Genomic DNA, 16341 nt, shown 5'->3' on the forward strand with positions numbered 1-16341 from the left:
GAATATAGGGACAACCCGAATTCGAACATCAACACTAGTCTTCATCCCCACTCAGAGCTTTGTAGCTCCTAAAACACAGCTGCAGTGTCATTACAAACTGCTTTGAGAATTGCAAAGCACAGAGAATTGGCTGGAAGTACAACAGAAGCAGAACACTCTGGAACAGCAAGGAATTTTTCTTCTTTTTCAAAGAAAAAAAGGAGACGTTTGCTTTGGAGGGACTACAAAAGGTATACAAAGGCTTATGGTCAGAGTTGGACATTAAATACATTGAGGAAATGTTTAAAGGTTTTGGGGGGGCAGTATTTTTAATAATAAACCAACCTCAAGAAGAAGAGTAGAGTACATGGTCTTTAAACTAGCAGAAGGAAAGTTCAAGTATAAAGAAAATAATATTTTATTGAAATGGTAGTGAATGTTTTAGGCAGACTTACAACAAATGTAGTGATTCAATCAACAGCAAATCCAACATGATTGAGATTGACACAGGTCTACTGCCAAAATTCAGGGGGGGGGCTGGGTAGACCATTATCAAACGTTGTTAGAAAAAAATCCTCAATAACATTTCCTGTACCTTACACTCCTTTAAACACAAAAGGTAGACATTGAACAAAGATTTGAATGAATTCTTAGGGAAGAGAGTGGAAAAATATTTTTGTTCTACATTTAAGCAGACAAATGTGTATCTGGTCACAAGTCAATAAATTATTCTTGCTAAAAAGGAGGAAACTGTATGATGGGTTTCATGATAGAAGGAAAATGTTTCAAATATATTTACCTTAGCAAGAGAGCGTACAATGGGGTTTTCCATTATTCCTTTCAAAAATATGATATCAATTTCTTCTGCTCCCGTTGAACAGGGGAGATCGGTCAGTTTCTCCAAAACTTGCTGCATCTCTGTAACCAAAACAAAATAGATTATTTGCAGCTGAATACCAAAGAGAAAGAAATGGGCAGGAAATATTGTCAATCCATATTAAACAAAAGTTTCATACACATGAACATTCCACTAAGGAGGTCAGTGCTAGCTGCACAAGAGTAGAATCTCTACCCCTCCTCTGTGTACATACTGTGATCAAGAACAAAAGGTTGCAACCTTTGATTCAGGGAAGAGAACAGAGGGACTAACAGCAACTTTACAGGCAGATATATGCCAATAAAACACACACTTTACTAATTTACATATACATATTACATTAGTTTAAATAGTAGAATTCAATAAAAAATAGTAATGTATCCCTCACAAGTTCAAAGGATTTTAAGTTTCAATTAGTTTATTCCTCAGAAACAACCAGGCTCAATACTGAAGTCATTTGTAGATAGTGGTAACCATTACAACTGGAACATTTTCAAGTATTTTGGCAGATATTCTGCTTCTTTGTATTATTTTTAAAGTTTTCCCCGTTTAAAAAAAACCCAATTGTTTTTTAATGTTAGCAGTGATGACCACATTTTGGTTACACTCAAATAATAGCATTTTCCTTTATTTTTAGGTAAACCTAAGGCAACGTTCACACATCAAATGATTCTCGTTCGATTCTCGCCTCAGGGCTGGTATTGGTACATGTTCATACATTCAGAGCTACTGAAGAGAAGACGGTCATAGTAAATGGAATTCATCAATAGCAGTCAAAGGTTACCATCTGCAAGGTTAAGAGATTCTTATATATTACGTAATGCTGAGGGATAATTACAAGTGTTAGTAATACCACATTCCCACTTACTGTGTATTTTAAAAACTGTCTTCAACAAGAACAGTACTTTTTTTTTTTTTTTATAAAAGAAAAAAAACAATTTCAAACAGACTTGTTATATATGTTTTGTTTGAAATATTTTACATTTTTAATTATGTATAAAAAATCCATATTTATTTAGTACACAATTATAGACCAAGGAAGCTATACACTATACAAGACCACCGTACATTCCCTTTAACTAACAGTAGAGTCAATAATAAGTAACAAAATATTCTAAGAATCATCCAGAAATGTATATTTGTGTATGTATGATATTTACTTTTTCCGAAGACATTTAAGTATCAACCTTTTTTTATTTTCTTTTATCACAGATCATTGGCGCATCTAGGATTAAAGCTTTACAAATAACCTGTTTCCAAGGTAATCAGTTGCTTAGGTTACAAATATTCACTGAACAATTACAGACACCGGCAGGTAATTTGCTCTTTGTCATTTTTGTTTACCACCAATCATAGTATGGATTTTATCATTCCATGACTACTATAAACAGAATTGTATTCATAAATTCACTGCCATAACTATTTGAGGTTTCAAAGCAGCAATCCCACATAGTTTCCTATTCCCCAAAATATTTTCAGATTGTGTATAGCATGCAACCTAGGGAGAAGGCTTATGAAAGGCCAATACTTACATACTATGATATGTAACATATCTCCTTGACAGGCCTTTAAAAAGTATAGTTCAGCAAACACAACAAAATGTTATATACTTGTGCTTATGGCCTACCTTGAATTATATCTTTTCTGAGGTTGGAAAATGACTGCCCCCAAAAAGATAATTCCAAAAGAACCCTTACACACCCAAGTGCAATAATGAATATGTGTATGTCATATATAATGCTTGCATTTCTCTGCACTGACAAAATAGTTTGCGGGATGAATAGTTTTCGGGGAGACTGCGGGATGTATGTGCAATTCCACCTTCCCTCAGATTATTTTTAAACCATTTTCTCTCATGCTATTCTAATATTTACTAGATACCAAACCTTAATCCAGCAGAACAAAATAAGTCTTCAACAAATAGATAGATTTTCAGGTTTGCTGGATCACCCAGGTTCACCCATGATAGTTTCTCTAGATTTTCCCTAGTCTTGGAGAGATTTGATTATTCAAGCCCCAAGCATCACACAGCAGAAGTGTGTGGTACCCTTCTTAAGCTAACTGATCTGTGGGCCCCTTAAGAGTTCATAAGGAGGGAGTTGCACTCAAATACGGAATTCTAGGCCTCAGGAAGTTCAGAAAGTATTTTTTTTAAAGTGGGAAAAAAAAAAATCACTGTGAGTTAGTATGAGTCTAAGGCCATAACTCTGCATCTCAGATCAGATCATTTTCAGTTTTGGCCTCTAGGGAATCCATTGCTTTCAAAAAAAGGAAAGTCTGGAACTGACTAAATGTTTTCCAATTTCTCATCCACTAGATTCACTACTGTTGAGGGAGTAATTTGCCTTTAAACTAAGTCGTGTGCAGAATGTCTGGAAACTATCCATATGCAATGCAGCACATGAAAGCTTGGGATACCAGCCATAACTACTTGTTGCAGCACTGGCAAATTTAGCAGTGATTCCCAATGTATGGATTGTTGCATTACCAACACCAGAACCAGACTTCACCAGGCCAGGTGCTATAGAGGACAAACATATTTGCAAAAATGACTCCTTGGCTTCCCCTTTATGAGTAAATCACATCAAATTTAAGGAAGTTTATTAACCCAAAGAATTCCAGGAGGTACATTTTGAAGAGTAATATACTAAACACAATTGATTTAGAATCTAGTGAAAAACACATATTGACAATAGTATACTTTATCAGTTTGCGGGCCTTGTCATGAGTTGACGAAATCCTGAGACTATTAAACTGAGAAGAAACATGAAATATAAGGGAGAAGAGGGGGTAAGTAAAAGGGGGAGGCTGTTAAGAGGGCTGACACTCTTCTATAGGAAAACGGGAGAAAAGAAGGATGAAGTCCCCTCAGGGTAGAAAAAGTGTGTTGGGAAGGGTAAGGATGTAGAAGGTTGAAAGGGGTAAGAGTAACAAAATAGGGGTCTAACTGCAGCTTAATGACTTAATACCCTTAAAGAAAGTGTTGTAACTAAACATATGAAGATAACAGTGAGAGCTGTCCAACAGGTACACCATCGTCTCAGACATGTATAATTGGTAATAACAGTTCTAGTGTGATTGATAACAATAAAAAAGCTTAATAAAAGACAATTACCAGGGAAATCGTGAAGCCCATCTACAAAGATAAATGTCAAAACCAGGAGAGATCAAACTTTGTTATTTACCAGTGAGTGGGATCTCTGGCTCTGGAGAGTTCTGAAAATTAGGGGCATTGTCATACAGGTCTGGGGGAGGCTGGGCCTACAAATGGCTGTTTGTGTTCACTTGGTTCTGATTTTGTCCTTAGAAATTAAAATCTTACCATTTTAATATAAGTAGCCATTACAGTTCTGAATATGGATCTATTTGGTAGTACTTTCATTGCCAATTATGGAAGCCTAACAGACAAAATATCTGAACACAAAGCGAAGTAAATAGTGCACAGATCAGAAACACAGACTTCTGAGAGCCCAAACTCAAAATGGGCACCACAGGGATAACAAATTACTTTTCTACTGCGCTTCTATAGCAGGGGTGTCAAACTCTGGTCCGTGGGCCAAATTTGGCCCCCCAAAGAATTCCGAAAATGAATTACATCTGGCCTGCCCGTCCGCTACTACAATTCCCGGCATCATTCACGTCTATAGACCAGTGGCTTATGCGTGGCCCCGCATTGTTGTTCTGTTCCATGGACTGTTCTATAGACGCAAGTAATGCCGGGAATTGTAGTCTCAGCATCACTAGCGTCTATGGAACAGGAGGTGAGATATCTCTGGCGCTCCCCGCCCTCCTCTCACACACAACAGGTGCCTACAGTAATACCTGTAGTACCTGTAGTTCTGCATGCACATGATAGAAGTGGCACAGGGGTAATTTGAATCTTCTGTATCTATCAGGCAGTACCAGCAGCAGGAAAACAATGGGTTAAATCGTCCCAACTGTATTTCTATGATCGTAGTACATAGCTGGGAGGACTTACAGTCAAGTATTATTAGGCTGAGGATCTAATATAGTGTGCTGGAACATACACAGTGAATTTCTATTTACTTCCTAAAACAACCTACCTCACATAATTTTCAATACAAGCAATACATAGACATTATTCCTGTACACCCATCATGTACCACAAAGCCTAGGCAATGATCACATGGTGCATGATTACCAGGGGCACTGTGTTTGTTTCAATCCATTAGAGAAGGCATAATGTAATATTTAGTGTCAGACAAACTTGTGATGAGGGAGGATGAACAACACACAGCCTGCATAGATAGATATAAATTAGTCTTTTCAACCCTAAAGTGTGTGCAAAGAGATTTGTTTTTGTTAGTTATGGATGAAGTAGTAAACCTCCTCAATTTGTTCAATAAATTTCAAGTTTGGCCCCCTGACTTGGTCTAAGTTTTTAATTTCATCCCTCTGTGTATTTGAGTTTGACACCCCTGTTCTATAGTGTGGTGTAGCAGTATTATATGAAGCATCGGATATGTTCCTAATCTACATTGGCTAAATGTATAAACAATATTATTTCAGCCAATACCTTAGGCTATGTACACACGTGCAATAATTGTCGTTAGAATACGAACGACTAACGAAAGGTCAAAGATTATTCATGATTATTTTGAACCATCATATAGTACACGATCCTGTAAATGCTGGAACGATACAACTGTTCAAATATAATTCACCAATAATGTACACACACTAGATACGATCGTTTGAGTGATGCAGAAAGTGACGTGTACCAGAGAAAGTGTACAGCAGACCCATCCACAACCACTGAATGACTGTACACACAATAGTTAGCGAACGATCTTCGCCCAATCAGATCAGCCAGGACAGTCGTTCAATTCCAGGGACATTGCTCCTTTTTTATGTTAACGATTATCGGACGATAAATATTGCACGTGTGTACGTAGCCTTAGTCTCCCAAAGCTTTACCTTAAGAGTTAGTAGCTCTAAAAGCTATATTATTATATCCTTCTAGCATCTGAAGGATCCCTCCCCTGTGCTATCTGTTCCCCTCACACTTGCCTAACACGTCAAAGATTTAAATTCCCTTCCCAATACGCCAAGGTTCCAGATGCTTGTGTAGGCTGTCCATAATTTGAATTTTCATGTACAGTAACACCACAGGCAGAAAGTCAATGGTCACTGATTTCATTTTAGAGGGAATATGGTTAAAGAGTACAGCATTAGAAATACATTATCCTTATAATTCCAGTATTTTGAAATCCGCTCAAAAGATTAAGCATTTCAGTCACCTGATTTTATACTGCCCTGTAGATATTGTTTGGCCCTCATTAAATCTTTACTACACAAGCTATATTACTGTACTTACTGAAACAAGTTTGAACAGCACATAGTTTGCAAAGATTTGTTTCTAAATAAGTTAAGCTTAGAATACACGTTAAAGCCATTAGCACATACAGGCTATTCAAATCAAATGGACAATTGGAATGTATTTTAACAAGGTTCTAGTCCAAATACAAAAGTTATTTTTGAATTTAAAAAGGATAATTTATGTACAAATATTTTATTGCATTTTAGCTTAATCCTAACAGCCTCCCAAATGCTTGTACACAGACATCTTAAAGAAAAACCACAGAAGCCCATTCAACTAAAGCCATATGTATAAAAGTATATAAAAAGTACAAAGAAAAGCTGATTAGGACCCACAAAGCAATGATCCGGTATTTTAAAATGAATTGCAACTTTGTAGTTTCATTAAAGATTTTGGCCACTATGTAAATCTACATCCTGTATACTGCAGAGCCAAACTCTTAAAGCAGAGTCCAGAACTAAATGATCAGATGTCACCACTTGTTGGGAACACAGGTTTATCTTGGCTCCGATCAGCTGTTCACAGTACATGAGAGTCTCCATCTTTCCCTAATGAGTGCTTTATTTCTAGAATGCAACTTAATTTTCAATGATGAAAGAAAGTACATGTTAAATATGCCTGGTCCAAACCATTCTGTAGCTTCATGCTGGAATTCTGAGAGATTCCTAGCAAGCACACGGTCCTCAGAAGTGTTTATATTGCTGGAAACTTTCCTCACCCTTGCGTTGAAGTTCTCTCCCCAGTGTCCATGTCCCAATACTAGTTTGACTTATTTGAAAGAGTTTCCAGGAGAGCACATAGCAACTCCCCCATGGCAGAAAGGCTTAGGTTTGAAGAACTCAATTGAGCAACCCACAAAGGCTTCTCCAATGTATTTTAGAGTCAAATATGAGGCCATCTCTGCAACAGCTAAAGCTTGATTGAAATTGGGTCATGCAATGGTAAAAGGATCACAAGTACACCAGGAAATATACCACAGAATGGCTTTAAAAAAATAAATCATTATCAAGCCGTCACAATTCCTCCACAACAACTTTAGATATTGATAAAGTCATACAGAAACAGACCACTTCAAGTTATTGGATCAAAAAGCTACTGAATAATGGGGCATACTTCACCATATTTTTAAAACATGGCTTCTTCACTCTGACCTCATATTTTAGAGAAGAAAAATAGAAGTGTGATGTGTTGTTTTTCACTTGCAGTTAGATTATGTAATTTTAGAATCCACTGAGCTCCAAATTTTTATTAAATCTGATACATTAAATTTTACAATTGAAAAAAGGGTGTAGTTTTGTATTTTGGAAGGTACTGTATATACATGGATTAGCTTTCAAAAAAAAAAAAAAAACAATGTCACAACTCTTCCAACAATCTTCAAGAGGTTCACTCGCAGGTTGTCCAACACTCTGCATTATGTTCTCCTTCAGGTCTACCAGCACAATCTACTTTTCTTTTTTTCTTAACCACAGCCTCCCCATTGCCCTTTATCCTTTATTGTCCTTAGGCCAGTATAGCTGAGACACACATTGTCTCCTGACTAAAGCACAGGACACCATTATGCTAAGGCCTGTCCCTAAACCTCGCCACTTTCAGCCATGATCAGCTTTTCATCAGCTACAACTATTACTTCCTAACATAACCCCATACCAATTCCTCTTCAGTCCACAATAGTCTCTTTCAACTCGGTCATTATGGTCACCTAACCAAATATTAGGTCTCAAAACAAACACTAAATAACTGGGTAGTAATGCATTCCAGTATGTTAACCTTTGCTGAACCTTTGCTGAACCTTCACTTACTTAAAAACAAAACAAAAAAAAACAAGTAAACTCAATATAGACACCAAAACAAGAGTTTAAACTAAAAATACAAATACTAACATATACTACTTTAACATCTTACACCAAGAAATATACTAATAATGAGAAAGCCAAGCTGAAAAACGCTAACAGGTACACATATAATGCCTGCTTAGGTGTACTAAACTTGAAAAAATGCCAATTGGTGCAGTACATCTGCCTTGTAAGAGGATCTTGAAGGGGTTCAGCATAATCCTTAGACAGAATGCAATTGTAAATCCATCCTCAAGCAATTTATCATGTAATCCACATAAGGGATTATTTTCTTTTTTAAGTGATATATGAGCTTTATTACAAGAATCTCTTTGGTTAGAACTATGCTATTTGACATTAAAATCCCCCTTTTACATTAATCCAAAAGGAATGTTGAAAAAAATGCTTTAAGATTAATTTGTAAGGAGCACAAAATACTGGAAAATTGACGAAAACCCACAGCATCTGTGTAGGTGTGGGGTATATAGATTTTTTTTTATTGTAGTCCCAGGCTCCTGGAAGGATCAGGAGAGAAAGGAACAATGGCAGAATCCTTTGTAGCATTAGAGTGCCACATATACAGTGCAAGTCTTGTGGAACAGTGCCAAAAGGGTCACAAGTAGCACACAGACTGACAGATAGGCATCTGTTCTACACATGTATGCCCTTCATTCACCACACTGCCTGCAAGCGTATCCTTCTTTGTAAAGGGACGAAACAGTGCACAACTTTGACCAGTTTTGATTACTGCAGGGGCATAAAAGCTGTAGCTGACCCCTTGAGCATAGCGATGGCCTCATCCGGATGGTCAAGTCCCTTCAATGAGCAGGTTAGGTCATGGGACAGGGTGCTAGATAAATGGGATTACAAAATATTTGGTAGGGAATTTTAGATCTGATTAGACTTTGCTAAACGCAGCTTTTTAGCTGACCCAATTTTGCCTTTTAAATTGTAGGCCAGCAAGTTGTTAGTGATAAGGATCACAGCCCCAGAGTCTAACCCCTTTGAAAACAAGACCATAGTTTATCACAAACTCTCATACATTTTTTTGAAAAAAGAAATCCAGCAACCACCATTTATATTAAAATGTATTACCTAACGGGCAGCACGGTGGCCCAGAGGTTAGCACTGCTAGGTCCCAGGTTCGAATCTCGGCTAGGACACTATCATGGAGTGTCTGTGTGGGTTTTTTCCGGGTACCCCAGTTTCCTCCCACATTCTAATAAACATGCAGTTAGGTTAATTGACGTCTACCAAAATTGGCCTTGGACTGTGATAATGACATATGACTATGGTAGGAACATTAGATTGCGATCCCCTTTGAGGGACAGTTAGTGAAATTACTGTGGACTTTGTAAAGTGCTGCGTAATATGTCAGCGCTATATAAATACTGTGTAATAAAAACATACCATTTTACAGTTAGGAACAAAATACAATTGTTCTGTTAGGAGAATCACTCTTATAATTGACCTTTTTGGAAGAAAATGCAATGTCTGCTTATTTCCTAGGCATGCCTTTTTACACATTTTATGCATTTTTAGTGGGCAGCTGCTTTTATTATTTTAACCTTCCTTTTTCTTGTGCAAAGAGAAATATAAAAAGAAATAGTTTTAACGTTATTTTATGTTGCAAGAAAAAGCATTGCACAGATGCACATTTTTGAGAAAATCTGAGATCCTCAGCATTCCCAGGATCCTATTCCCCAGAATCCAGACCATTAAGGTATTTTAATTTTTACGCCCATAAGAAAATAGAAGGACTGCAAGGTAGTGGACCCCAAAATCCTTTTTCTGACTTTGGTACTCTGCATTAGTTTGATCCAACTTAACTTGTCTTTAATATATTACATTTTGACATGATAAATGAAATTTAACATGAAATGACACACAGATTTACCAGACAGTTACAAATCCTTTATTGCTAAAGTTGGTATCAGATTTTGTTCCTTTATGATTGAATTGTGTGACAACATTAGGACAATATCCCGCCCCAAAATCATGGACAAGTGTCTAAAAACCGCACTAATGAAATCTATTGATTTTAGCGCTGTTACAAAATCTGTAAGAACTATAGTATTTCATTACCAATCCCTAACCACTTTGGTGCTTTATTAATAATGTACACATGCTGCTTTCACACATTTTCAGTCATCTATGTGCCTCGATGATTATTTTGAACATGCTTCATAAACTAGCAATAAAAAATAAACTTTCAACAATTTAGCCGCAAGTAAAATACAAGCTATAATAAGCTAAATTACTTTCACAGCAGTGTTAACTTTCTCCAGAGTTCCCCAAACAGGTTAAGTACATTACCTAAAGATCGATAACTATAGCAAGCATGGTTATATTCACATTTGGCTTATCCTAACATCCAGCTAATTTTTTTCAATTAGATGGGTAGTCTCATTAACCAATAGGCAGGTTTAGGAAGGGGGAAGGGAAGGTCAAGCACATGTATTGCATCAAAATAAAATATTAATCTGATCAGAATTAATTGTCCAAGAACAGAGCTAACAGTACAAACATACAAAGTAAAAACTGAACTCAACATCTAACTACAAAATCAAATACATACATTGCCTGTTTGCCTGTTTAAAGGATGTCTTCCTTCCATTCAATCTTGAAATGTACATATAGCTCTGCCAGGCTGCAAACTCAAGACAATGACACCACATTAGTCTGCAACAATTAATAGACTGCCAAGGCCCAGATCACTGATCTGACAGTAAAAGAACAGCAGACTGATAACATCATCTTGTTTATTCTCAGCATACCTGAATGCAACACATGTAACTTGCTCCCAAGTTCTACCTCACCCCAAGTCTGGGAGCTGCTGTACAGGTGATTCCAAGACATCCAGGTACTTGTATATGCAGTTATAGCTAAAGTTACTGTGCATTTATAGTATAAAAATTACCTATATTAGCCACAAATGTTTTCTATTTCTTCATAAAGTGTCATTTACATCTGGCTGAAGCTCCATTTTATACTGGAAGACTCCTAAAAAGGCCAGGACACCACTCCCCTATATACTATTGGATTAGAGATACAAACCAATGGACTTCTCAATGCCACAGCCAGTCCACGGCAAAACCATTTTAAAGGCTATAGCACTAACCTAAAGACATGCATGAAGCAAGCTATATATAAATACCATTATCTTGATGGCTGATTTCAATACTTGTGTACCCTTTTTTTTGGAAGTAGAGGTGGATGCCTGTAAATCCCATGATGTCTAAAATCCTATTAGCATTTTATTGTCATATATGAATCAAAAAATAAATGCACTGAGAAAATCCTTTTTAACGTTAAGGTATTGTAATCAATCAATAAAGGTCAAAAGGAGAACAGTTTTCAAAAGGTACAATAAAGTTTTTTTAAATGGATTAACTACTATTGTCATTCTTGTTATTGATTTATGCCTTGTTGTTTATATAGAAACTGAAGTTCAAGGTTAGTTTAGGGTTATTTTATTATACAGGAATAATGATCTTGCCTAAGTCCAGCTTTCACTAGCACTGTGGGTGCAACGTAGCCACCTTAGTATGGTAGGCAAACACTTCCCCCATTCCTGGGATCTGCCCACAAGAGAAATTAATGTAACCCAGTAATTAAAAGCAGGAACAAGTGAGATATTTCTCTGATTTTAGACTCCGGTTTTATTAAGGGAGGGGAAAAAATAGGGTGCTTAGCTTGGTACAACTAAAAACAACTTTGTTGTGTTAAACATACTCCCTTGAGACAGATTTTGGATTTTAAAGCATATGTAAACCCAAAACAACAATTTAATATATTGCTTAAGTCATTCAGTATGGTGATTGCATTGGTTTTGTGTTTAAGAGAAGAACTTTTTTTTTTTTAGCATCTACAGAAAGTATATTTATCTTTTGAAAAAAATGCAGTGTCTTCATCACTTCCTATAAGCTCAAACATCCCAGTTTAGCCTGTGTGACAACCACCCAGCCCTGTGAAGACTAAAAAGGAGGAAAGGCTTGAAAAAAGAAAACAAATCCGGTCATCAAGCTGCAAAATATTATAGCTGAAGTCTTTCAGCTTATACTTTACCTTTCCACAATTCCCAATAACCATCCAATCAACAAAAATAAAAAAATATATATATATTTTAGACCTGGTGGCATGAACGTTGTTTCACTATTTTATGTAGCGCAGATAATGGCTGCTGGGAGGGACCAGAAGGAATGACTGGCCAAATGGTATGTTGACTCTCCATGAACAAAAAAATTTAAATTCATGTAAAGAGTCAGGTACATCAACTCTGGGTGGGAAAGTGGACAGATGATGCTGGATGCCCATCAGCCAAGAAATGAGGATAACCTGATTTGCACTTAAATGATAAACTCTTTTGGGCTGTGTCATCTGCTCCTCCTTTGTCATTTGTCATTTGCAACCCCAATTTAATGTAAAGTGCTGTGTAACCTGTTGGTGCTTTACAACATTTCATAATAGTTTACTAATTTGCTGAAGCATATGTGAAATCTGCTGTGCGAGACAGAATGAAAGATTGGAATTCAGCTTTAAATTTGTTTTTGGATTTAGATTTCTATCAAGTATAGTTCTGCCTAAAGACGAGATCCATTTTTTTCTCCCCAAATCTCTTAGCCGCTCTCTCAAAATATTCTTGCAGCTTGATTTAACTGGTGTAACATATTACAAAAGTATTTTCTGCCAAAGCCATAACACCTTGCGGCTGTGAAATGGAAGTGGCAGTCTACAATTATTATTGCCATGTACTTACTTGCGACAATAATATAAAAAAAAAAAAAAAGTGCCTGGCTCAGTTTTTGTTTGAACTATATGTTGTACAAACTGACCTATTGCAATGTTTCAAGGGGTGTAATACTTTATCAATATAAATCCACTGTAATGGCTCAGTGATAGACAACAAGGCTAACTGTTATATATGTACAGCTGTAAACTTCAGAGCTGCCAGACTGAAGTATTGGCCTGAGTTGTCCAATAAGTGATATGCCACTATGAGAAGTCCTTGCCCTACAGCCGAATACATCAGTGTGCTGCATTGCCATATTTAAAGAAACCCCTTGGTGGACACGCAACCCTGGGAACAGGCTGTTTTTGTTAAACTTTGCGGTGTAGATATGCTGGGATAATCATGCAAAGACTATTTCAGCTACCATTGCATGCATTTACTATTACATTTTTAATCGTAATGCTAACCAAACATATTTGGTTTTAGAGAACTTTTGACAAGTTTTATTGTTTTCCAAGACCCCTCGAGGGGGATTACCGTCTAGCAACAGGCACAAACTGAATGACTGTGTGGATTATTTCAAGTGGAACTCAACTTCGCTATAGTCATCCGTCCTTATTCTGTTGCAGGGCACTGCCATCTTCCTTCCTTCTTCTCTTTCTAGATGTAATCTTCAGCCACCTTGATTGGCTGGGCCAAGATGGTGTAACACGCAGGCACACGAGAGTTTTGTGGCCTGTCTGATAGCAAATTGGAGTTCTGCTTTAATTGAAAGCTGGCAATGTATTAGCTTGTTAGGCTACACAAGTCAGGAACCAGATAGTAAATAGGCACCGCCTGGTTCCAATATATCTCAACATTTTCTGATGGAAAATATCGGTTAAACATGGTGTTTCAGGTTTACTTACTTAATATTTTGACCAAATGGCTTCCTAAGACACCAGCAGTCTACCCTGGGCACAGGCCATCTCCACCTAGGGAAGTCTAAAAGAAAGTGCCTGTGCTGGTCTATAATATCTATAATCATATAGGCTTATGAAGTTTATCTCTAAGCCTGGATAACATGAGGGATTATGTACATATACTATGAAGTAAATGCCAGGATTGAATAAATAAGGATTTAAATCCTTAAAGTGCAAATACAGCACCTTGATAATACTTTATAAGAGTAAAAAAAATCCTGTTGTAAACTTTTCAAATTCTGACACTGGTGAAATGAAATGTACAAAACTAGTAATGAGCCTATTTCCCAAAAGAGCCATGGACAGCATTTGCTGGGTTGCAGCATTCTTCATCCACCTAAAACATACAATATAGTCCAATTCATCTTTATTTGACAGGAAAATAATTGGATTCTACTGTGAAAATATCTTTTAGCAGTGGAATGTAACATTTTATGTTGGCACTTTGAGGTTCTTCTTTTAAAACTGTAGGGAAATTTCCATAGTATGGAGTATTATCCGCAGTGGGGAATTCAAAGATGACCATTTTTAAAAACCCAGGGCAACAATGGGAAGCCAGTATGTTGCCAAACTATTACTATACACAGATACCTTTTATCCTGCATGAAGTTTGATCCTAAACACCAAACCCATTTTACCAGTATTTACACCCTCCAGCTCTTTCAGGATATGACAATTAAACTGATCTTGGCCCCTTTTCTTTCCGAGATACTTCTCACCCTACTAACATTCCAATCGACATTAGAAAACAGAGATATTAATGGCTGTTGGAATTAAACCTAATGTTGGATACAAGCACACAGCACAAAATGTATAGTTTGTCAGCAATCAGATCATTACCCTTGTTTTTCCCCAAAACAACAGCTATTAAAAGGGGGTTCTAGTGTTAAGATACATTTTTTTCCTTTCTAAATTTATGCAGGTTAGGAAACATGTATCACATTAATTTTTGTTACATTTCAATTACACTACACTTTAAAATACCTATCTTTTAAATGGTTACTAAGCTAATATTTAGCAGAATTTAGACAGAGTAGGAAAGCGTTACCAACTTTGCCAGGTTTTAATGGTTTTCTGTATTTAAGCTGATAAGATTCTCCCTCTATTTGTCCCCATGCTGGCTCATAAATTTACTTACAGGCCATTGTTATTTAAATTGGAGCTGAACTTATTGGTGTAGGTCCACAGCATACTCGTCAATTATGGAACAGACATACTGGTTTAGGGTGAACGGCCGCAAAGTCTAGCTCAGGAACCTGTCACCAATGCGTCACAGAAAGCAGCCATGTTTGCTGCTGACTCCACCGTGATCTTCTTCAGTCACTGATTATGTAACTCCTGCATGTGAAATGCCATTACAATGTCCTTGGCAGGAGGTTTGGTATGTGGTGGTGCTGCATATACAGCAGGAATGCACCATTTAAACATGTGTAGTTTAGGCAAGAAACAAAAAACTAAGGAGCTAGGGTTTTATTTAATTTTGGCAATAGAGACTTGTTATTTGTTGTTGTTGTTGTTACAATTCAGTGTCTAGCAGGTGAGGTCAAATTTGCAGTCTGAGCACAGCAGATGTTAAAAGGCATCATTATTTTTGATTGCTAGTTTGTATTTACAAATAACACAATGATATCTTAAAAGAATGTAAAAGCAAAACTTATGTTTTAAACTTTGGTTAAAATCAGAGGGATTAGCCCCCTTTTCCAGGTTTTTTTTTTTATGTCAGTGTTCCTACTGGGGAGATACACCCCTCCAAAATGTTAGCCGCCATTGAAGCATGAGGAGAAGGGAAATATTCCAATGAACAAAATGCTCTGGTGGAAACAAAGATTCGCTCATCTCCTATTGGGTTCCCAGTAAGGTAAAGGAAACTATACCTAATAGGATGTAAAGAAGAAAAATAATCTGATTAGAATTTAAAACCCCTTCCTACTCATGCAAAAGAATGCAAAAACTTTTGCCTTTATATACACCTTAACGTGGAACTAACGTTTAATTTAAGTTTGCATGATCAGGCAGGTCATTATTGCAGAAAGGGACAGGCGAGATCCCATCTGTGACAATGTGTCTTACCTGCCTGATCGCTCTGGCAATCCTGGCTTCCTTTGTGTGTTCTGGATGAAGTTATGTCACCCTGATCAAAATGGACAAAGATGTAAAGCTGCGTACACACGTCCAATTTTTATCGTTGGAAATGAACGACGAACGACCGATTGGCCAAAAATCGAGGATAGTCGTTGGAAATGAACGACCGGACCAAGCGGATCGGATGACGATCGTTGACCATCTATCGTGTGTACGGTCGTTCAGTGATCGTGCATGTTCTGAGCATGCNAAAAAGTAACCAACGACGCCGACGAACGAGGATAGTCGTTGGAAATGAACGACCGGACCAAGTGGATCGGATGACGATCGTTGACCATCTATCGTGTGTACGGTCGTTCAGTGATCGTGCATGTTCTGAGCATGCATGATGAACAAACGTTTGATCGATACAGGCTGTATTGTGTATGTGAGTGTATGTGAGTGTATATATATATATATACACACATACACATATACATACACACACTGTGTATATATACGTGTGTACAATATCTTTGAACGATCGTGTCGTT

The 16341-nt window shown here is 37.1% G+C and overlaps 1 protein-coding gene across 1 annotated transcript in view; it reads right to left on the reverse strand.

Moving 5' to 3' along the window:
- Positions 1–16341, reverse strand: part of PALS2 (protein associated with LIN7 2, MAGUK p55 family member) — a gene marked incomplete in the record, with an annotated part of 54773 nt that overhangs the window by 23056 nt on the left and 15376 nt on the right. The window contains 1 exon segment of the mRNA XM_072413380.1: positions 779–897. Within this exon segment, the coding sequence (XP_072269481.1) occupies positions 779–895 (117 nt within the window).

Source organism: Pyxicephalus adspersus, chromosome 5 (assembly GCF_032062135.1).
Source record: "Pyxicephalus adspersus chromosome 5, UCB_Pads_2.0, whole genome shotgun sequence".
Classification (NCBI taxonomy): domain Eukaryota; kingdom Metazoa; phylum Chordata; class Amphibia; order Anura; family Pyxicephalidae; genus Pyxicephalus; species Pyxicephalus adspersus.